The sequence below is a fragment of the Egretta garzetta genome, unplaced genomic scaffold (assembly GCF_000687185.1).
Source record: "Egretta garzetta isolate BGI_Z169 unplaced genomic scaffold, ASM68718v1 scaffold641, whole genome shotgun sequence".
Taxonomy (NCBI): domain Eukaryota; kingdom Metazoa; phylum Chordata; class Aves; order Pelecaniformes; family Ardeidae; genus Egretta; species Egretta garzetta.
The window spans coordinates 996,054-1,019,258 of record NW_009258758.1 but is presented as its reverse complement, the minus strand read 5'-3'; the positions used below and the strand labels follow the sequence as shown (position 1 = coordinate 1,019,258).

Here is a 23,205-nt window from a genome sequence, read left to right as displayed (position 1 = left end):
CTGCTCTGAATTAAACGCAGACTCAAGAGAAAACTATTACTTGTAGTCCTTCTTTATTTTTTTAAGTATATATGGAAAAAATAAAAATCATTGTCCACAGGCATGCACATACCTCCCCGTTAAGAAGCTTGGACAATTTGAACTATGGAGGAAACCTAAGAAGTTAAGCTTGAGAAAAAGAAACCTGGCAGGGAAAAATTAGATTATCTCTAAAAATGAACAGATATGATGATATAATAGAACAGGAATTTCAAAGATGGGACTTAGAAGAGTCAAAGCTAAATTCTGTGAGGAGCCTTTGTGAGTGAATTCTAGGACTAAACAGCAAGTTCTCCCTAAGGATAGCTAGGGGAACTTTTAACAGGACAGGATTTATAGGTGGAGATGCTTTCTTCACATTTCAAACACTGATACAGTAGCTTTGGAAGGTATGGCTGGGAAGGACATGATGGCAAGGAAACCAGTAGCCTCATTGTAAGGTGATTGCACATGCTAAACATGTTAATGAACACATTCTGAAATGTGATTAACAGTAGTGTTACTGTCATATCCTGACCAATATTTGGAATTTCAAGTACAGTAAAACTGCATTATTAAAACAGAAGAATCAGAAACTGCAGCTTAGTTTGTGGGTACTAGAATATGATAAAAAACGCTAAGAAAATATTTTGCTTATTTCAGTTCTTTACCAGCAGATTTTAAAAACTAAAGAAAGATGTCTTTCTTCCCCAAAATCTCTTTCCAATGTGAAGTTGAAGAGTATCTCACCAAAGTGTTCAGAAATAATGAGGTATGTGAAATAGATACTACTAATCATTGACAAATATTCACTAATTGAACACTGTTAATATGCCTTTGATTTAATATTTTGTGTGACTTTAATACCTTACAGTAAGATATTGTCTTCACATTAGACACAGATTTTTATATATAATTCTATTTAAAATATAAAATTATTCTTTATGCATGTTGTCTCAAATTAACATAAAAATATTTAAACTAAAGAATGATCACAGAGAAAGTTAACCACTTATTAACCACATAACATTGACAAGAAATACTCCCTTACCCCAGTGTAGAACCAAAAAAACTATAGACAGTCTATGAATTCCTAATGTCAAAGGACACAAAAATGACGTTTTTGCTTATCAGGATGAGAGTAACTAGTTCATAGTTTGGAATCTACTCTTCCATGTCCTTAGGACTGTTCTTTGTACAGTATCACAGAGCTGGCTAGCAGTTACTTCTGGTACTTGCTGCAGCCTGTTTAAAATGATCTTGCTAATGCGACTGTTTTTCCAACAAGTCCTTTCCAAGAAATTTATGAGGTTTTCACTGGAATTAAGCCTCCAGACATAGACATTCCTCCTGTTGCACACCACACAACCATATTGCTCCATTTCTACAGAATGTTCATTCAGTGCTTTTTCGCACTGAGCAAGAGGCTGCTGTGTGAATCTCTAATATAAAATCTCTTCCTTCACTTTCAGCTTATCACTGCTTTAGGCACACAGGAGGCAGAGAGTAAATATCAATCTCTGTTAAGTCGTCTATCCCATCCACCAGGTTTCACAACTGTTAGAGTGAATACCCACTTGATCTCAGTGAAACACGTGAAAAAATTGCTGTTTGAAGAGATCCAGAAGGTTTGTGCAATTTCTTCGTAACAGAAAAAATAACAGTATATTTCATCTTGTGTCTGATTATGAGAGCTTTTCATTAGTGGAAACTATTCCTTAACTTAATACATGTCCACTAGTATTAACATTATGCAATCATATTGATCTCCTGTCAGCATTAAACGTTAAATGAAAATTCATTGTCTAGTGGTATTCTTCATCTAATACATCCAAGAAAGGCAAGAACAGAGGGAAAAGACAACCAACTCTTTTTCATATGGCAGATCCAGACCCTAGATAGGATTGGGGTACTACTGTAGTAAATAGGGTAAAGGCATCATAAGTCTAGGGAAGATGGTAGAAAGAGATAAAAAACTGTAGCTCAGTGTGCTGTGTTCAGCTTGTTTAGAACATTTTTATTTAAGATTGAAGGAGAGTGGCTGTATGTCTCATTGCACAAACTATTTAGGAAAGTGAGAAAATCTGGATGTTTTAGAAACTGGAGCCAGAGTGATGCCCTGAAGCTGCTGTATTTTCTTTATTTAACCTGGTTTTAATCTCTATATAACTTTCTGGTTTTTTACTTACCTTAGTTAAACATTTATTTATTTGATGATATGTAAGCCATTATGTTTAAGAAGTAGATTATTTTGAAACTTTATCCTAGATCTTCACTCTGTCTAAAAAGATCCAGTTCTTCTTTAAGTAAATTATTAATGCTGGTGGGTGTGCAGGGAGCTATTGCATGACAGGAGCCAAGACATTTCTGTGATGCAGAGGCAGTTGACAGTATTCTGCTGGCTAGAATGGTAATGAGTTATGCTAATTTTAGCTTGATTGTAGAAATCTGGAAATGGGTAATGCAGTATGATATTTTGCTTCAAGGGAAAATGCTTTGCTGAAAACGGAATTAAGACTGGCTTTTCATAAACTTTTTGTATTTTGAATTGTGGTTATATTAGAAAAGGAAGCTACATAACAGTTTTTAACAGAAGTGTGCTTATGGATTGCTTTCTTTCTTAAGAGAAAATACTTATTTGTCAGATGCAAACTACTTTATGGGTTTGCTTTTTTAAGGTTATATTTTAGAAGGCTTAGGCGAGAAGACATCATCTTTTTAAAGTCCAGGAACAGTTTTTTAAAATGGCAAGCTGTCATTTTTTTTCAACTATATGCACAACTCAGTACCCAATCAAAGTTAAGCTGAAAAGAAAAATAAAAAGCATTACCACCTGGGCATATTAAGTAAGACAGGCAGTACATGAGTAGAGTTAAACAGTGGTTTATAATTAATAACATCAAAAATACAACACCGATTAGACCCAGGCTTCTCAGGTGGTGTTACTGTGATCTGATGACAACTCAACACAACCTTCTTCCAGAAGAAAGCAAAAACCAGTGGTAGGGTTATGAGTGTCAGAAGACTGTCCCGCTCCCTGAAGTCAGTTCACAGTGAATCCCTTTGTGGCCTCGTTATTTCTCAATTTTTTTTAATGTTTAGTCTTTGACACCAGTATTTGGAATGTGGAGTGTCTTCTTACACACTATTTCCCAACTTCTCTTAACTGTTTCCACTACTTTGTTTTTTGTACTCTACAGCTATAAATTATGAATGAAGAAATGTTTTTCAGTCTAATTAAGTCTAATTTCAGTCTAATTAAGGTTGGGGATTTTAATATTGCTTAATAATTTTGTTTTTTAATGAAACAGCAATTTAAAGGACTATGCGTTCCAGTTCTTGAGCACCCGAAACTCCAGGACATCTTATTAATTCCTGTCATTGGACCCAGGTTTGAAATTTTCAGTCTTTAGCCTTAAAATGCCATAACACACATTTTACTTACAGATTTCTTCTTAAACAGTTATGATAACTAACTCACTATAAATGAAGCACAGCTTCATTTATATTAAGACCTAGTGGACAGTCCATATCCTAACCAAGTCAGAGTTTTAGTCCTTAAAAGATGTAAGAAAGCACAGAGAGAGTTCTCTCTGTATTTATGAGATTAACTTTTTATGGGGAAAATGTAACTTAAGTACATCCTCTCTAAAAAGCCAGGTAGGTGGCAGACAGAAGAACTAAACTTTTGCGGTGGAATATAGATCTATAGCTAAATACAGGCAGGGTTTTCTCCACTGGAATCAAGTCCAGAGCAAGACTTAGGGATACTGGATCAATAATGCTGAGAGGATTTCTGAATCAATTTCATCCCCTGCAAAATGGCTTTTTTCGTTCCTAAGATATGTTTCGATATTTCCCATGTTGCATCTGTGTCTGCCCCTATGGAGCTTCTTCACTGTTTTATTGAATTCACTGATGGATATTTTATTTTAAGTATGTTCTTCATAATGAAGACTAACACACTTCAGATTAAGTTTGTATCATGATTAGGTAGAGATTGGTAACATCCCAGTATAATTTATTTGTATTCCTATGTCAGGTTCATAATAGTGGCAGAATGTGTCAGAATCTGCTTTATTTTGAGGACTGGTTTCCTTCTTGGCTCCTTCCTTTGAATCCTCTGGGACTAGAATAAATCTTCTAAGTGTAACATGTGATAGTTAACTTTTTTTTTTAATTATATTGTGACAAAACCAGTATTTATGAACTAGGGTTTGCTTGGGGGCTATTTGGATTTTTTTCAGTGTACTTTATTTTTTTTTCCAAACTGAACTACATTTTGTATTTTTAGGCGAGATTTAAAAAAACATGCATCTGAAGTCATTGTTGGACCCCACTGTGGATATGCAGTACTTCGAGGAGCACATGTTTATGTTCCTGGAATCATATCTACCTCAAGATGTAAGAGTTCTCTAAATATACCCAGTTAAGTTGTAAAGAGGATGGGAAAAATGTTACAGCTTGATTACAATTTCCAATAAGTAGTGACATTAATTTTTTTTTTCTGTTCACAGCTGAAATTCTTATAGTTGTAATTTATAGTAAATACATTTTTTAAAGTTTTTATGGGTTTTTTGGAGATTTTTACTATTTTTGCATTACACTTGTGATAAATTGTGTGTAATTATTTCTCACCTGGCCTGTTTTAAGTTCCTTTTCTCATATGTAATTCCTAGCTGAAGTATTAGTTCTCAAGGATTTCAGTTTCTTGTTTTCGTTTGAAAATCTTTTTAATGAGCATGTTCAAGGTAAAACCTGGCTTTTTAAGAGGTTTTTACTACTGAATAATGTAACTTTAAATACGGATGTGCAGTAGAATAAACTCACAGAAGTTCACTGCTTTTCAGTTTTGTCAAAAAAAAATAATAGAAGGAATGCAACAACAGATACATCTGCATGGTAACTGGATGTGCATTGATTATTCAATAGATACTATTTCCAGATATGTTATTTCTTCATTCAGTCACAAAGGCATTTGCTTTCACGATTGTGTCAGATTCTGTTACAGGTCTAAAAAAATGGATTTTCTTTTTATAATCCATTGGCGATTTGTTTTATATTGTTCGTGTATGAGACATCTAGTAAAAAGATTTTTTTTTTTCTATTGATGAGAAAAATCTTCAATTTTGATGTCAGATTCTTAAGAAATGGAAATTTTTGTTTCAATGCCTGTGAGACAAGATAAAAAATCTATGTATACATGCTTAGTATTCAGCAGCCATTAATTTTTTATTTAAAGGTCAAATTAACTTTATGTGAAACCAGTATAATTTTGGATGATTCACCTCATTATTCTATTGTGATGAGACCTACTAATCATCATGGTTCTTATTATTAAACAAAGTGAGTCAGGAAAGCATTTATCTAGCCACTTAACTTCATTCCCTTTCAGGAAAAAACCTTCAAGAAGTTTTAAGCATGTACTTAAGTCCAATTCATGGAACAGGAATGTTTTTCAATCTAGGACTTGATAATGAAATAAGTATATTGCCATAGCAGTTGTTGAAACTGCTTTTTTAGACAACCTCATAAATATTCAAATCCCTCTTTGAGTCAACTAGTGATTTATCATAATTGCTGCATGTAATTATGCATGCAACATCAATTCAAAGAAAATAAAAGATACTATAAAACTTTAGGAACACTTCAGGGGAATTGAAGATAGGAAAATAAAATAAGAGGGCATGCTACCCACTTGAGGCCAAATATAATAAGGCTGTATTAAGCACAGATGGTCTAACTAGGGAAAAAAAGAGTACAGCAGGAACACACATTTAATCACTGAACTTGCAACCCAAATGAGGATAAACTAATTATCAGGGGGCTTTGACTTTAACTTAACTGTTCAAACTCTAAGCTTTATGTTTATGAAATGCCAATATAAGCTACAAAAAGCTTAAGAACTGTATACAGTACTAACGCATTTTGAAAGGACGTTTGTCAGCAGAGAGTGAAATAAAATCCTTTATGTTTGACTACTGCAAAAAATCATTGGCAAATATGCTTGATGGAAGAATGAAATTGCTGCAAGTTTTTGTTCAGTAAAGTTTAAACAGGCTATAAGAGTAGGCTACCACATTACATTTTGTGTCGCATTGTGTAAAAAGAAGCTATGCAAAAAAAAAAAAATTGCTTAGTGACTACCCAACAAATATTACCATTTAAGAATTCCAGGACATTTGTGCATATTCAGAAGGCCACTTGAAAATAGAAAAAAAGATTCCTAAATACAATTCAAAGAATTCTTGGGAAGCTGATCTGTCATTAGTCTTACTTGTCATATCTTCTGGTTGCTCCAGCCAGTCAGACATATCAGAAATGTAATTTTGGAAAATTATTTATTACTGTCAGTGGCGGCCTTTATTTTTAAGCATATTTTTCAGCCAGTCAGTATACAGAGTTTGCTCACTATTCTAAAAAATCACCTGAACCATCCCCCCTTTCCATGTATTTTTGTTCTACCTCAGAAAGTTTTTTAAGTCCCTAGGATAACACTTCTAGAGTTTGGTGTGTATTTACATACTTCACTGATCTGGAGGGTTTTAACTGGAGATGTAAAACTCTCTTAGAGGATTATTGAGAACAGCGGTTGCCTTAGAGGGAAGAGAGCCACCCCAGAAAAATTGTTTCGGCAAGAATATATAACCACTTGTATCAAAGCAATAGTTAGAGAAAAAGCAGCTATAGCTATGTTCTACCTAGCTATTGAGAGGTCACTAGACAAATCTAATATTATTGTCATTGTACAGTAAGTGTGAACCAGTGTTGTTTGATGTACTTGTGTGCTTGGAGCACATACAGAGGACTGAATCCCGAAGAGTGTGCTTAAAAATTCGGGGCACCATGCGGTGATAAAATAAATAAAGTGAAGATCTGTCTAGCCTCTTAAAAAACAAGGCACACAGTCTGATTTGTAATCTTGTGCCTCTCGATAGCTCTAGTCATTTGGTAGCCATCGTTCACCATGTACACTTTCAAGCCTAGTATCAGTTAATCTTTTTCTTTGATTACATTAACAAAGTTTAGGTTTTGCTATGATATGGGAGTTGAAGTAAGTAGTCTACCGAAAATCCTAAATTACTTGTTCACTACTGTCTTGTCAAGTATAATATTAATCTCAAAAATTCAATTCTTCTTTGAGCAGTTATGAAAGCTGGAGATCTGGTCTCAGTGTATTCAGATATTGAAGGGAAATGTAAAAGAGGAGCCAAAGAATTTGAAGGAGTCAAAGTTTTCCTTGGAAATGGGATTTCAGAACTGAGTCGCAGTGAAATCTTTAGTTCAAGTGGCCCATTGAAGTAAGTCCGTAGTAACTGCAATCTACACCTACAACTTTGCAAAGGGAAGGAAGAAGATGGGAAGACATTTTGAAATATTTTGTAACCTATGTGAAACAACAAGATGGTCTTGACTGAGACCTGTGTTGCATGTTGCGATTTCCAGTATTTTTTGGGAAGCGTTGGTTTCTGGGAATATAATAGAATTGTGCCTCCTGCTGTCTTCTGTAACTTCACAACTAAGGTAGTGAGTGGCAATGTGATGGCAATTATGATTAAACTACTACAGTAAGTATTAGCAAACTCAACATTTAGTTTCATAGTGGTATCCAGATACCAGTTTACTTGAGAGGTAGGAGGAAATAAATGGGAGCCTTTTAAGAATTTTTGTTTAGCATATGATTTCAATAATATAGAACAAACATTCTCACTGTGGCAAAATTGCATTTTGGTAAATTGTTCTGTACCACTTTCCTATTTGGATGGAACAGAAGTGCAGCCTTTTTGATTTCTCCATCTCCTAAAAATATTTGTAGGGGCTTTTTTTTGGTGGGGCACGGTACAGAGCATAAGGTCAGATATCTTAAAAAAATTAATAGCATTTGCCAAGGTAGTTATCTATTTCAAGATTACTTGCTTTTCTATTTTGTTGCCAAAGCATATGGTTTGTTCTTCTTCTGTCATCTAAAACTCATATAAGAAGCAGTGTAGAAGAGCATGGACATCAAATTAATGACCAAGACTTTACATCCCAAGAACAAACTACAAAAGATCTAGTAAAAAAGTTTACATTGTTAGAGGATTTCTGATTTATTACAGTTTAAATATTACTATATTTGTGGCATAGTAGTGGCAGGGTTTAGCTGTTGAGTGGATGACATGGAATGGCAGTATGTAACACTAAATCTGGTGTCTGCAGGTTTGCTTTCTCATATCCTTCTCGTTCTTGTTATTTGTAGTAATCTATTGTTTTCAGGATCAGTATTTTTTCCTTGTTTTTCTTTTTATTGTTGTTCATTTCCTTGTACCTTTGTCTGAACTTAATGAAATCTGTGTCAGAACTTAATCCGTATTTAAAACTTTTAGGTTGCTTCTAAGTTCAAACCTTTGCTTTGCAGGCAAATCAATGTTCCTGTAAGGCTTTTGAAATATAATTTCTTCAGTTATTCGACTGAAATCTCAGACAATCTAGAAAAACAGAGTAAGATCTAAGCAGGAAATCATATGCCAGTGCCCTAGTGCATACATGGCTAGCCAAAAGCAGTTATGGATTGAAATTAATGTATTTAAATCTGGTTTTCTGCATTTCTTTACATTATCAAGGCTTGGATCGGATCTCAGTTTGTCTTGTGATAAATTTGCTTTGCAATGTTTATGGATAGTTCCATTTTGTAACGTAGTACTTTTTTTGTTGAGGTTTACATAACCTAATGATGTAATTTTAAAGAATATCAGATTATAAAATTGTAAAAGTATTTTTCTTAGTTGATTTGTAAGTGCTTTCTTTTTTATAAGATTATTGTTCCCAGTTTCTACTTCTAAGCATAATGATTTTAACTGAATTCCGTTAAAACTATAAATCTGAAGTTCAAATATATTTTTTCACGTTTTTCAGTGGAATGGGCATAAGAATGATAGAGCCAGTCTACCTTAGTCCTTCGTTTGACAATGTGCTCCCTAGTCATTTGTTTTTACAGGTACGTTTGCTACAAAAAAAAAAAAAAAAAAAGTCTGTACTATTTACAAAGTAATGAATAACCTCTAAGCACACATTAAAACTTTATATACTCATTGTGTATTATGGCACCCAATTCACTCTTTAGATTTAAAGAAAACAAAGTGTTTAGAATGAAGTCAGTATCTATATGTAGGTGGTTTAATCATACTGTGAGATATGATAAAGGACTTCAAAGTGACTTAAGAGATATTCACTTCAAAACTTAGAAATCCTTTTTGCACAGATACTCCGCATAGAACTATTAGTTTTTGGAATCTGTCTATGAACTCTAATATATGAGCCTCTTTCAGAGTACATCCTTCTGTAGATTATCAGGAAAATCTCCAAATATTGGGTTGACTTTAAGTTGAAGAGAAAATCCTTACCTTTTTAGCCCTAATGAAAAAAATCTGCCTGAACAAAATAACCGTGAAGAACCTTACAGTAGCACAGCTTTCACTACCTTTGCCATAAAACTGCACACCTTCCAGAGAGTGACAAAATTTGTGTAGTTTTTATTGTAAAATTTAAGAACTTATTTCAAGCTAGCTTTTCCTTTTGCATCTTTAATATTTGTGATACCTATACTCCTTTTCCCCACAATAAAACTAACGAAAAGCAATACTCAGACATGACAATTGGCCACCTGTGCTACTCTGAAATATAGGATGATGAAATCATAGAACTTTCTAGATTTCTTGATTCAGGTAAAATTCTTGATTTCAGTTTGCTGACATAAAAAGATAAGGTGAACATCTCATCTGGATTTCTCAGACAATCAGTGTGACAACAATGGTATTGTATTTTTTTATATAAATATGACAATTTAAAACCAGATTTTAAAATAAAATCAAGCTGTCCAACCTTGGGAAAAAAAAAAGGTTTTTTTTAATCTTTAAAGCAAATGTAAATTTTATCTCAAATTAACCCTTGTTCAGAGATATTCTCTGAAATTCTAAGTTATCTCCTCATTTGATTTGTATAACTATCACTCAGACAGTAAGTCCTTTACTATAGTGAATTGTCTTACTCACTATTTATGTTGTCAGAAGAGTCAGTCCAGCAGAGGAGTTATTTTTATGCATATATTCTGTTTATAATTCATCTTAATATTTTTAAATCAGCATCGGTGCTGTCTTCTGGTGTGGGCAAAGGGTAGTTTACCAAGCCATATATTGTCTCATGGCCTGCAGTAAAGGAGAAGCCTTGATTCAGCTTATCAGAATACTTGCTTTCAGGGAACAGAATTGTTAGAGAGACAGGTTATTTAAGAGACTGGTGCACATGAGAATTTAGATCATATTCAGTTTCTTGTCCACCAGGATCCCCAAGGCCTTCTCTGCAAAGCTGCCTTCCAGACAGAGAGCCCCAGCCTGTGCTGGTGCACAGGGTGCACCAGGTGCAGGAGTTAGCGCTTCTGTTTGTTGAGCTTCATGAGATTACTGTTTCTCCATTTTTCCAGCCTGTCAAGGTCCCTCTGAATGACAGCATAACCCTCCAGTTTATGAACCCCTCTTTCCAGTTTTGTATCCTCTGTAAACCTGTTGAGGGTGCACTTTGTCCTATTACCCAGATCCCTAAGGAAGAGGTTGGACAACACTGGTGCCAGTGTCTACCCCTGGGGTACACCACTGTTGACTGGCCTCCAGCTAGACTTTGTGCCACTGATCACAGTCCTTTGAGCCTGGCTTTTTTGACTTGAGTTTGCCAGGTGTGAGATGAATTATTGTTCATTTTTTTGAACACTGTGGCATGGAACTTGAAACTGTGCTAACCAAAGACAACATGTAGTAAAGGCAACTTTAAAAGGCTTTATACATTTATATTGAACAAAGTTAGAAGAGAACCTTTCAGAATATTTCTGTACTGTGTAAGATGCAATACTGTGTGCAGTTACTGTATATTATTTCTCTTCAGTGCATATGTTCTGTTTATACAATTAATAACACAGTTCAGCTTCTTGGTATCTTAATTCAGCAAATTTAAACTCCTGCCTATTGATCTTACTGTTCGTTACTATACTACACCAGTATGTTCATCTAGTAAATGTTCTGATAAACAGGTCAATATATAATACTTGTAATATACAGAGCTGCTATCTGTGATAGTATCAGCTTATTCTGTTTTGACTCTTAGCACTGTAGTCTCCATAGTCATGAATCTTTAAACTTCAGTTGCAGATACTTTTATATAGCTTTACATAAAAAAGGAGCCACTGGACACTTCTGACCTATACTATCTTTTTTTTTTATATAATCCCAATAGTTCATTTTCTGTTAAGGAACTGACAGCATTATCTTAGGTATCTTCACTGCTGAATTAATTTTTGTTTCAACAAGTCTGTGATTCCTTAATATAGGAATTGATATGGGACATGAGGTGTGAATTCTTCCATATTTGTTTTTATGATAGAACTTGCCTTCTGTGGTTGTGAGCCATGTTTTAAACCCTCAACCAGGAGAGAGAATTCTGGATATGTGTGCTGCACCTGGAGGAAAAACAACCCACCTTGCAACACTAATGCATGACCAGGTACGATAAGTCGTTGAGTGTTTTCTGTCTAAGTGAAGAAAGTCTGACCACTGTTCATTTGCACAACTCACTTCACTTACCTGTCAGAATGCACAGATAATTTACAATAGCAAGCAATTAATATTTGAACGTTCTGCTTACCAATATATTTTGCTGCACATCAGAGTTAACTGAAATGGGCACAGACTATCAAATAGTCAGTAGCGTATTTAAAACCTTATCTGCTGCAAATTGAAATATGTTTGATTTAACTTTTTAAATGTTACTGGTTTATCTATAATGGAAGAATTCATAACATGCAAGGCAAAGTTACTCAGGAATATGCTGGATTCATTAAACTGAGAATACATGGAAATCAGGGCTTACTGCCGTGTGCCAAAAGAATGTACAACTCTGTACAAAAACATATTAAAAAGTTCCTAATCCAATTAACTGTCTTCTCAGTAAAAATTACCCATTATGCAGTACAGATATGATATTATACTGAATTACTAATCTGAATTTGTAATTCTAAGGTAGAAGGTCACAAAGCCAAAAATATCTTATGAGAAACTAACAACGTGAGAAGAAACAAAAAAAATAATTACAGAAAGACAAAGGAAAATAACACACAAGCCAAAAGGAATGTGCATATATGAATAACAAATTTGCATAAATTAAATTGCTATATGCAAAATGAAAGACAGAAATGCAGGTTACTCTTTTCTAGCAGAGAGGGGAAAAATGTATAATGTTTCGTCTAAAAATTTTGTAAGGTGTTACTATTTTCATTGGAATAGGGTTATTAGAATATATCAGATTATTTAGAAATCTTGCAGTTACATTATGCAGTACTTCAACGGTTGTCTGTGCATTAATGGGAGGGAACAGTGGGTAATGATGTGAATGTGTTTAGAAAAGGCATGTATTCAGTTCTGTGACCATTTATTTATTGAAGTGTTTCTTCCCTCAGTATGGAAAATTTGCAAACAGGCATTAGACATTTATTTGATAGATTTATAAAGCTTCCAGTAAAGAATTTCAGTGTGATAAAGGCAGGCAGTCTGTAAAAGCATGTATTTCTGTCATGGATTAATTTACATCTATACTTTCTCCATCTGTGTATATACATTTTGTATGACGTTGCATAAGTGTTTTTTTCCATAGTCATTTTAGATATTTTGATTGTGTTTACCTCCAGCTGAAGTGGTAAAGGTTTAGAATACAGAAATTGAAATTTATCTGAATTGCTTTTCCTTTTCTGTGTATATAATTTTAATTTAAGATATGGAAAAAATATATTAGTAAATTTGCACTGGTTTTTGGTTCTTAAGTTCCATTCACAGATTTTCCATACTAAATTTCCATAGACAGTATATTAATTCATTAAGATTTCAGAATATTTGAATCAATCTTGTATTTTTTGTGATTTAATTGTAAAAATTAGTATATTTGAGGTAAATAAAATGTAAAATTAAGAGCTTTTAAAAAGGAATTGGGAATAGTTAAGGCTTGAGAATTTATTATTATCTGGATCCCAGTCCAGACCACTGTTTTTCCCAGATGTCTTTCAGGAAGTTGTTCTGGCAGTGGCTGGCATGGGCCAGATGGGGAAGATCTGTTGCCTTCCAGCTTGTTCTTTTTTCTGAAAGCCTCTCAGGAGAAGGATTTATCTCTTTATATCCCCAGTTCGGCACACGTGCAGCAGATCCGCTGTCTTAGCAACAGAGCTAACTTTCAAGCGCAGTCAGTTGTTAGCGTGCATGTGCTATAGGTTGACTGGTGCTAGGGGAGAAGCAGTGGTGTAAGGTCATTGAGTGCTCCTGTAAGAGGTGTTTTGACTCACAGTAGCTGAAGGCTGGACACCATTGACACAACATAAATCCTTTCTTTTTCTCAGTCCTAGACCTACAAATTGGCTAACACGACATACAGTCAACAGCTTAACAGCTTATCTTTACTGAAGGTTTTTTTGTTTGTTTGTTTGTTTGTTTTTTTACACTATCTTAGTCATGTTACCCTTCCATAAGCCTCTAGAGAGTCATCACCAAGTAGGAAAAAGTTGCATATTTTCTCAGCAGGTTCTATTTGCTATAGCAAGTCTAGCAGAGGTTTTTGGTGTTTGGGGGTTTTTTTTGAAGGTAGTATTACTGTTCTGGGTTTTATTGATGCTACTGTTTACTTTCCTTTGTGTTTACAGATTTCATCTAGCAGATAGTGGTGTGTGTCTGTTTTGATTTATCTTGGGAGAGGAAAAGAGAAATCTTATTCTTACATAAAAGAAGTAGTATGTGATTGTGATTCCCCTCCCCCAACTACTAAATGTATTCTAGTATTTACAGTATTTCCCAAAGTAACTTGAGTGACAACTACTGCGGGTATAACAGTATGAATCTGAGCAGGCCAGATACATGTCTGTGGACTGAGCTGTATGTGATCACATTTTCTACCATCTCCATGCAAATTCACAACCGGTTGATCTACTTTACAAAGTCAACCATTGGAATAATCTCCCCAGGGGAGTGGTTGACTCCGCCACACTGGACACTTTGAAGACTCAGCTGGCCAGGGTGCTGGGTCATCTTGTTTAGAATGTGTTCTTGCTTAGAAAGGTAGGACCAGATGATTCTTGAGGTCCCTTCCAACCTTGTATTCTATGATTCTATGTCTTTGAGACATCTACCCTCTTTCAAATGATTACATTTTTACCTTAGTGCCCAGTAAAAAAGTTCAAAATAAACAAAAACAAACAAACGAGAAAAACACTTGCCAAAAGTGAGACATAGAGGCCATTAGGGAGTGACTGCCAAACAGCTAGTGCAACTCAGAATGCACACAGCCACCGACTAGTATCTAGCCTACTGCAGGTATCATGAAAAATACAGGAATTACGGTGCTCATGGTGAGGGGGGAGGAAATCAGGAACCGCACATCCATTTAATCCCTATGCTTTTGATAGAAACTTTGCATTTTTTTCAGGGTGAAGTAATAGCCATGGACAAGATAGCTAACAAGGTCAAAAAAATTAAGCAGAATGCCGAATTGCTACAGCTGAATTGCATCAAGGCCTTTTGCTATGATGGAACAAAGGCACTTTCAGTTGAGAAGAGAGAGAATGAACAAGGTAAAGTAAACAGCTTGGGTGGTAGTAGTAGCTTTTAGAAGAAAATAGTAATCAGTTTTGCACTAGTAGTATTAAACCTGCCACAGGTCTGCAAGTCCTTGAAATCTTAGCAGATACTTAAGTTGCTTCAGCACTGTGAATGCCCTTTTATTTTCTACTATTTTGTGATTGTCAGCTTCTCCATAAAGCAAATACAAAACTCAAACTATCTGTCCTTATCACAACCTAATATGCTCAAAGGAAATGCATTCCTTTCCCAGATAATATCAAAGACTGAAGAAGCCGCCTTTCATGATAACATTTAACCCCATACTCTGAATTGTTTGACTTAGTCTGAGAAAAAAAATATTTTTGCAGAATTGCTTGGCTTTTCTGCCTCAGAATCCTCATCTGTGAAAAGGGGTTATTAATACCTAACTCCCAGGAGTGCTGCAAGGTTTAGTTCATTGATGTTTGTTCAGCTGTTCAGGGGAAAGTTCTATAGAAGCACAGTGTATTATTTTAAGTTAATTTCATTTGCTTTTCTGAAGTGCTGTATTTATGATACTGGTTCTATTCCCATGACGGAACGATTTAAACAGTATCTGCTGCCTTGATTATGTTTAGTTTGTTGGGCAAAGTATGCTGTTCTTTCTCGCTCTGTTTTATCCCAGTCACTGTTTAGCCTAAGTAGGAATCGGGTGGCATAGTTCACCTTCCTTGTCCCTATGCCTTGCAATTATTCCTGCTTTGGAGGAGTAAAGGTACTTTTTTAGTAGTCTTTCTATGAACATAAAATATTGTGGGTGGTACAATATTTTGTGAACAAGAGCTAGCTGCAATACAGAGAGATCATGAAGGCTTTTCTGTACATCCCTGCGAGTAAGAAATGACATATTTTAAACATTGTGGTAATGGATCAGAGGTAGATAAATCAGATGATAGACTCATTTTGTAGGGCTGGAACAAGGTAGGTAGCAGTAGTATGAAGTCACTCACTTGTTTTCACTTATAACCTAACTTGAGTGTTTGAGGAGCAGAAGGAGAAAAGGAGGTAAAGCATGCATAAGGCTCTCTTCCTCATTGGTTACTCACAGATACATGTATGGAGCCACTTTTGTCTTGGTGATGCTGAGCTGAAGAGGCTCTCTAGCATTAAGGCGATAGAAACTTTGGGCTGTTGAGCCAGTGGGATTCAGCTGAAAGGATAGGCTCTTTGGAGCTATAGAAGTTACATATTCCCTTACCTATCCAGGCAGTATTCAGAAATTGTTCTTGTCTTCACAATCCTTGTTTACTAGATTGTTCTGCTGTGGAGACAGCATGTTATAATTTGTCACACGTTATAACTTGTAATATTTCATGTTGTTATGAAGTGCTTTATTTTCTACAGATATATATGCATCGCCAGATATAGTTATTATAGAGACAGTCCAATTATTATTATTCAAGGCAGTCTTAATGGTTAACTACAAGGCTTCTCTCAGTAAAGATTTGCACACTTGGTTCAGTTATGAGCTGACTGTGGTTCATTACAGTCTCTATGTACAGGTCTGTACTCAGTGCCTCTGACCAATCATATTTCAGCATTTTTGTTTGTTTACTTTTACATTTTACTTTCAAAGTATTAAATTAAGGTTAAAAAATATTATGTATTTGTTTGAGCTCACGGAACTAAAACTCTTTAGTTTTCTGGGACATGAAATCTACCACCAGCAGTGCTGAGACTTGTCTCTAGCTGAGATTACTTTTGCAGACACTATCTATAGAACATAAATGTTTTCTGTCAAGGAAGCAGTACAGCTTGTTCTTATCTATGGTGAAGTCTCAAGGAAAGAAACAGCCACATTTTACATTGCTAACTGCTTTTTACAGAAGGACCTCCATTCTTACCAGAGTCATTTGATCGGATTCTTCTTGATGCTCCATGTAGTGGGATGGGACAGAGACCAAACATGGCTTATTCCTCGACTTTAAAGGAAGTGACCTCTTATCAGCCACTACAGCGGAAGCTTTTCACTGTGGTATGCATTAATCATTGAGTAGAGAAGCTAAATTGAAGATAAATGCTGTTGCAGCATAAAACTTCATACCAAAAAATGGTGGCTCATTTTCCCTACCTTTTCAGCACTTAAGTAAAGAAGATAGTGCTAAGATTCAGTTCACCTCTCAGCTCCACCATCTGTTGCTAGGTGAGGTCAATTCATTGGAGCACAGGAGAGGTATATGTAAGCCATAGTAAATAAAAACCTTTGTATGTGGTTTTTTATTCCTTCAGTTTCATCAGTTTTAATTTATAACAATCACAAAAGTGTAAGTCATAGAGCAACTTAAAGTCTTTTCTCTGCAGCAGCACAGACTCTTGTAAGTTCACTGCATAGAACTCCCATGCAGTGGTGCTGTTAGGTACTGTGTGGGATATGAGGTGGAGTACAAAGCCAGGAGGCCATATTGCAACTTTTCATGCGAGTAGGAGTGTGCTTGGGGTGATGTTCAAAGGTAAGATTTCATGATACTTGTCTAAATCTGAATTATCTGTATTCAGAGCGAACCACAGCTTGAAAAGCAGCATAGATATAGCTTCCGTGCCAAATATGTGGAAACAGTTGACATCTAATATCACTGATAAAAATATTGTGCATCCATGGTTGGCAGCAGGTGATGAAAACAGAACTAATCTGTCTGGGATATGCAGAGCTATACAAATAACGAATCTTACAAGGTGAATCATCGCAGTGGCATTAATAAACTGCACGAGCTATAATGCTGATTTGGAAAGAAAAATCTTTCTAATCCATGGAATTATTTGCTGTATTCCTTGAGAAGAATTAGTATCCTAATGCCTGTCTTAGACAGAAAGATTTGACTTTATTAAGTGGTAAGTTTTAATATTGTAGCTTAATGGTTTCTAGGTTAATGTTGCTTAATATGCAAGTTTTTGCATATGAAAATAAGCTGAACTATTGTTTATTTCTCCCTGCAGGCAGTGAAATTGCTGAAGTTAGGAGGTATTTTGGTATACAGTACATGTACAATTACACTCTCTGAAAATGAGGAACAAGTTGCTTGGGCTCTGAAATCTTTTCCATGCCTCCAGCTTCAGCCACAGGTAATAGTATTTTCAAGGTACTTCACACAATCCGGTTTTGGCACTGTAAAGTTACACACTATATTTACTATCAATAAATCTCTTTTCCACTGCTGACAGTTTTAACTGCTGTGGATAGAAATAACACAAGGATTTCTGAGGCTCTTTTAAATCTATTTTCGTGTTTAATTGAGCTTCATTTAGGGATCGTTAAGTAGTTTCCCACTGTGTACTGTGTTTGTTTTGATTTGTACAACAGTCACTTAAAACACAGCAGGGACAAAAGATAGTTCAGACAGGTTGAAATGTCTCTTGCAATTGTTCTTTAATGCATATATTTTATTATCTTTTTTTGCACATTCACAGGAGAGGTGAAAAATTTTTTATTAATGCCACTGAAGTAGTGAAGAGTTGCATAAGGGATGGGAGATAAATGGAAAGAACCTTGTGTTTTGAGGAAGGAGGCTTTTATATACAGGAGCTATTTTTGTGTTATGTAAAGGAATGAGGGAACAAATTTATTTCAGGCTCAGTGTCCCAAGAATGTACTTTGTCTTTTTTGGAGTCAGTGTCTACCATTAAGATGTCTGGGAGGAGATAATATATAGGGAGATTCTAGAATTTTTTATCTATACTGCATACATTTAAATAATGTTGCCTTTATTAGTACATTGAAAGAGTTTATCATCAGACCCTATGCGTCTCTCTTCCTCTTTATTGGTGTGATGAGTTGGATGTGTTAGTTGTTTATCATCATGGCTTTGAGGAAAAGTCTAACTCTGATACCTGTTTAGCTTACTTACACATTCTGTGATGACTTGTATCTGTCTTAAGAAGTTTAGATGCATCTTTTAACTGAAATTAAAAGACCATATATAATAGGTGTACAATGAGAAATTATATGAAAGCTGGTAAAGATTTAACAGAACTGAAGCTTTTCTTTGTATGTCAGGGTTCTTCTGCCTGCTTTCTCACCATCCATTTACTAGGAATTTTTCAGTTCCAGCTGTTTCAACTGAGGTTTTCTATGCTGTTAGGTAAAATGTATATTGTCCTTGATAGAATGACAAGGCTACACACGAGCCCTATTAATGCAAATGCAAGATTACTTCTGGTTTCATAGACTTTCTCTCACCAGTAATATCAGTCTTGAATAAAGCACTAGTCTTCACACACAAATGCCATATCTATAAAAATAAAGCTTCGGTGTATAGTATATTTTAAATGAGATGAGGCTGAATTATTTACCCACAGATGATTTATAGTATCTTATAACCAGTTCCCCAGTAGTGTAAACTAAGATGATCTTTTCCAATTAACAGGAAACAGGTCTAGGGTTGACTTACCTCATGTTCCTTTATGTATTTTCCATATTCTTTAGTCTCAGTGGACACCTTATACACTCAGTCCACTGTCTCCCACTTTCTCAGTTTGGCAAAAGATCCTGAAATCGTGCTGGGTAAGGGCAGAACAGGAGATGGAGCCATAGGTGTTGATCTCGTAGGTGGAGGTTAGGGCATGGCAGCTGATCCTTTGTCTATGCAGGCTTATTTCCTCTTAGGTTTACACAGGAGATACTGTGTATCAGCTTAAATGCAGTAACTTAACTGGAAGGAAAAAGGAAAAGGTAGAGGAGAAAATTGGTCTGTCTCTGAGCAAGTCGCTTGACCCTGTGTAACACTGTTTTCTGTAGACTTTTAGCTTTTCATCCCTCTATTGCATTACTTAAGTCATTACCCGTGTCTCCCTTTGTATGTTATTTTTTCTCAATTTGCAATGGACACCTCTTTTTGTCTCTTACCTGGAAAGCACTGAAATCCTGCTAAGGGAAAGGAAGAGAAGAATCGGGCTACAACCTCTTGGCTGCCCAGCTTTACAGCATGCAGTACGTGGTTAAGCAACTAACTCGCATCCTGTACTGACTGGGTGAGCTCATGTGTTAGCAAAATGTGATGGCTCAAAAATACTCTGCTGTAGGCTGCATTACAGACTACACTAGACTAGATCTACAAAGGAGATCCGGTTTTGATATTGCAATGCCAGCTTTTGTGCATTTTGTTCTGTCTTCTTACTGAATGCATTGAAGGTACAATCCAGCTAAGAATTAGATTTTTTTTTTTTTCCAGGAATCAGTGTATAAAATAAAAAGCAGTCAAGGCTACTCACAAGAAATGCTGAGAAAAGGGGTGCGATTTTAAGCCCTTCTCCTTTCCAAGGATTTTGATGCCAAATGTCATCTCCTGAATTCAGATACCTAAGCTGTTTCTTTCTTTCTCTCTCTGCCTCATATACATACACATGTAACAGTAGTCCCATTTACCTGTTAGTCTAATTACATGACACAGAAAATCTGAAGCTCAGATGTTTCTGCTGCATCATCTTCCAAAACGATACCTTTTCAGGCAGTAAAGTGTTCTGGATTGGGGCTTTCAGTCTCTGCAGTTGAAGTTTTTAATGTGAAGAATCCAGGTGTTTCTACTACTGTTACTGAGTATATTAGTAACTGGCTAAAGAATCACTATTTTTAACTTAACTCATAGCTGTTAGTCGGTACACAGAAGTGCTGCATCATTTAAAAGTAGCACCCTAAAACCTTTAGACCTTCTTATTGTCTGGTAATAACAGCTTTCTTGTGATGTTTCAGTCCTTTGAGTAATGATTTTATTTAGACCTGTGTACCTGTCCTCAGCAAGTGCTCTGAACTACTGGGCTAAAGTGGATTAGGTGCACCACCTCCCCAGAGTACTTTGGACCTTGTATATATGTTTGTATACGTATTGGCCAGGTGAAGGCAAGAAAAGAAGGGCCACATTACTTCTAAATCCTCCGCTAGTGTGAATGGTATAAACCTAGCTTGTCCGCATTAACAGTTAGGCAGCTCTGCATATACTCAGCAGAATACGTTTAGGGCACTTAAGAACTTTACTGATGCAATAACTTGCTTTTCTTTGTCACTTAAAAAGGAACCTCACATTGGAGGAGAAGGCATGAGGGGAGCTGGACTGTCGCTTGATCAGTTGAAGCTGCTGCAGAGATTTGATCCTTCTGCTGTGACATTGCAAGGAATGGATATTAATTCTTTGCAAGATTCCAGGGAAGATGATCTGATTTCACTGGCAAATAAGGACTGTATAGGATTTTTCATTGCAAAATTTATTAAATCGACCAGTAAGTAAGCATTTAGGAATGCAACCTGAAAAAATACCTCTGTGAATCTAAGAACAGTCGAGATGTGAAGTGTGTTTCTTACTGCTGCGATGTTGCCAAGCCAACGGGGTGACGGCATGGTTTCTATGGCAGCAATAAAATCTGCCAGCTGTTCTGCTGGGGAAGAGCCACAGGTTGCAGAAAGAAAGTCATGGTTGGGGGAAGGGTAGTATCATTTCTGAGTCTCCATTTGCTTTTGTATTTACAACAGGTCAGTGCACGAACAACAGGCATGTTCACTGGCTGGCTGTTCTATCTTTCCCCATGCGAGTCGCTTATCTAGTGCAGCAAGCGCAGGAACAGGGTTTCTCTGGGAGGGGAAGCAAGCTACTTTATGAAATGCAAAGATAAAGAAAATAGGTAGGACCTATTACCGTGAATTTTGGGGAAGGTCGTTTCTATGGATGCTCACCACCACTTAATGCTTCATTAAATAGTGCTTCACAAAACACTGTAACATTTTACAAAGAAGTGTTTTATAAATTGATACTTAGAACCTCATTTCTCTTTTATTTTAATACAAGCAAGATTCTCTGTACACATAGTATATACACAAAATACGATTAGGCTTTTTAGCATGTCTTTTATAGCAGCATGAATATATTAAACCATCTCACTCTGGGAATGTAAATAAATATTGTTTCAACATCAAACTTCCCATGCATAAACTGTATTGGTTCTGAAAGAGCCTATTGGACTGGCTGACAAGTGACAATTTAAAAATCAAACATTTGCAACAGAAGGGGCTACAGTTGTGATTAATATATCAAAAAACAGAAAACAATGCATAATACCATCTGAAATGTTGCAAATCACCTTTCAAACAACTAAGAATATTAACTCTTTATTGGTTAGAAAGCATCACCAGCTAAAATCATATGAAAGTTGAAACTGGGGAAGCATGCTAATGAGAACTGCCTTACTGCACTGCTCAGAGTTTTAATAATCTAAATTTCTTAAAGGTGTTAGATGTCTTTGTAAAGTCTGCTTCAGTTCCAGAGATGTTCTCCCTTTGAATGATATTCTCTGTTCTCAGTACTGCTGGAACTGACAATAGCACTAAAATTAGAGGGAAAGGTAAATACAATTCAAAAATGTAAACTGACATGTATGTGTGTTTGGGGTTTTCTTTTTCTCTCACTCATCAATTTCCAGTTTTTTAAAAGCATTATCTGAAAAATGTCTGTCTTTTCACACATCACTATTTGGTTGGATTAAAAAGAGAGATACTTTTTTTATAATTTGTCTTTATACTGTCAGAAGTGCTTTTGCATTTGCTCACAAGCAAAACAACTTATACAATTCTGTTTCTCAGTAGTCTGGTTGTTTGCTTATATTTGTTATAGAGGTTTTGATACCGTATGTTTTGTACTGTCCTTAAATAAAACAAATATCCCTGCTTCTGTTCTGCCAGGATTGACTGGTACATCCTCTGTAAGGCCCATCGTAGCCGGATAGGAGGATGGAATTCTTGTCTACTACTTCTCTACTTTTGTTGGTCACTCCTTGCCATTAACCATGACACGTCTAAACAAGATTTAAAGTCGTTTTGTTTCCTCAGTAGTAGGCAAGATATCCTATTTAGAATCATAAAAGCTCATTCTATAAATTACTGTCCTTTTACTCTAAATATGGCTAAAATAATTACTTGGTAACAAAAGGGATTAGTCTTTTATTGTAAGTACATGTTGAAATCTTTAACTCAGTGCTAGTAAAAAAGCGTTTTATTTTTGCAGAGTATATAAATTCTGTAAACATTAATCAGCACACAGACTATATACTGAAATTTGTGTACGCATATAAAGTACGGAACTTTGCCTCCAGTTTCAGTAGCAGGATTTGTGCAATGATGAATTTGAAAGAATTAAGGTTGCTGAATTTTTAGTGGAAGATTTGCTGAGACTTTCCCAGATGTCTTTGGTTTTGATAACGAGGCTTTTCAAGAAGGTCATCTCGCTTGGTTTTATATGTGAAATTTCTTTGTGGGGGGGGAAGAAAACCTGACTTGTATTTGATTCCAGTGTAACTAACTAACTGCAGACCAGACTTCACCCGAAAAAAGTTACTGATATCTGAACTTTAACTACTGCTATCTGAACTTTAACTACTAGAGCTGTTTCTGCAAAAGTCAACTGCTAGACTTAAAAGAACACTTAGGATATTAAAGGGATAAACCTCAGCTCTTTCCCCTAGGTCCCTCTCTCTGTTGGTAACTGGGGAGCAGGAGAGGGGAGAAACTTCTTCATCAGGCAGTTCAGAACAGAAACTGAATTAAGGTGCT

The 23,205-nt window shown here is 35.7% G+C and overlaps 1 protein-coding gene across 5 annotated transcripts in view; it reads left to right on the top strand.

Annotated features, from left to right (window-relative positions):
* The window catches only part of NSUN6 (NOP2/Sun RNA methyltransferase 6), a 25,834-nt gene extending 2,629 nt beyond the window's left edge, over nt 1-23,205 (top strand). The window contains exons 1-12 of one of the 5 annotated variants that reach the window (XR_004841248.1): nt 99-790; nt 1,491-1,646; nt 3,330-3,409; nt 4,313-4,422; nt 7,166-7,319; nt 8,914-8,995; nt 11,428-11,547; nt 14,506-14,650; nt 16,505-16,653; nt 16,758-16,851; nt 17,613-17,738; nt 20,681-20,764. Coding sequence is in view for 4 of the 5 variants with exons in the window: in XM_035888995.1 (XP_035744888.1) it covers nt 716-790; nt 1,491-1,646; nt 3,330-3,409; nt 4,313-4,422; nt 7,166-7,319; nt 8,914-8,995; nt 11,428-11,547; nt 14,506-14,650; nt 16,505-16,653; nt 17,613-17,738; nt 20,681-20,893 (1,410 nt within the window). In the remaining variant the exon portion in view is untranslated. Of the gene's footprint in view, nt 1-98; nt 791-1,490; nt 1,647-3,329; nt 3,410-4,312; nt 4,423-7,165; nt 7,320-8,913; nt 8,996-11,427; nt 11,548-14,505; nt 14,651-16,504; nt 16,654-16,757; nt 17,769-20,680 lie in introns of those variants that run through there. The other 4 variants (XM_035888995.1, XM_009649283.2, XM_035888996.1 and 1 more) reach the window with 4 other exon arrangements.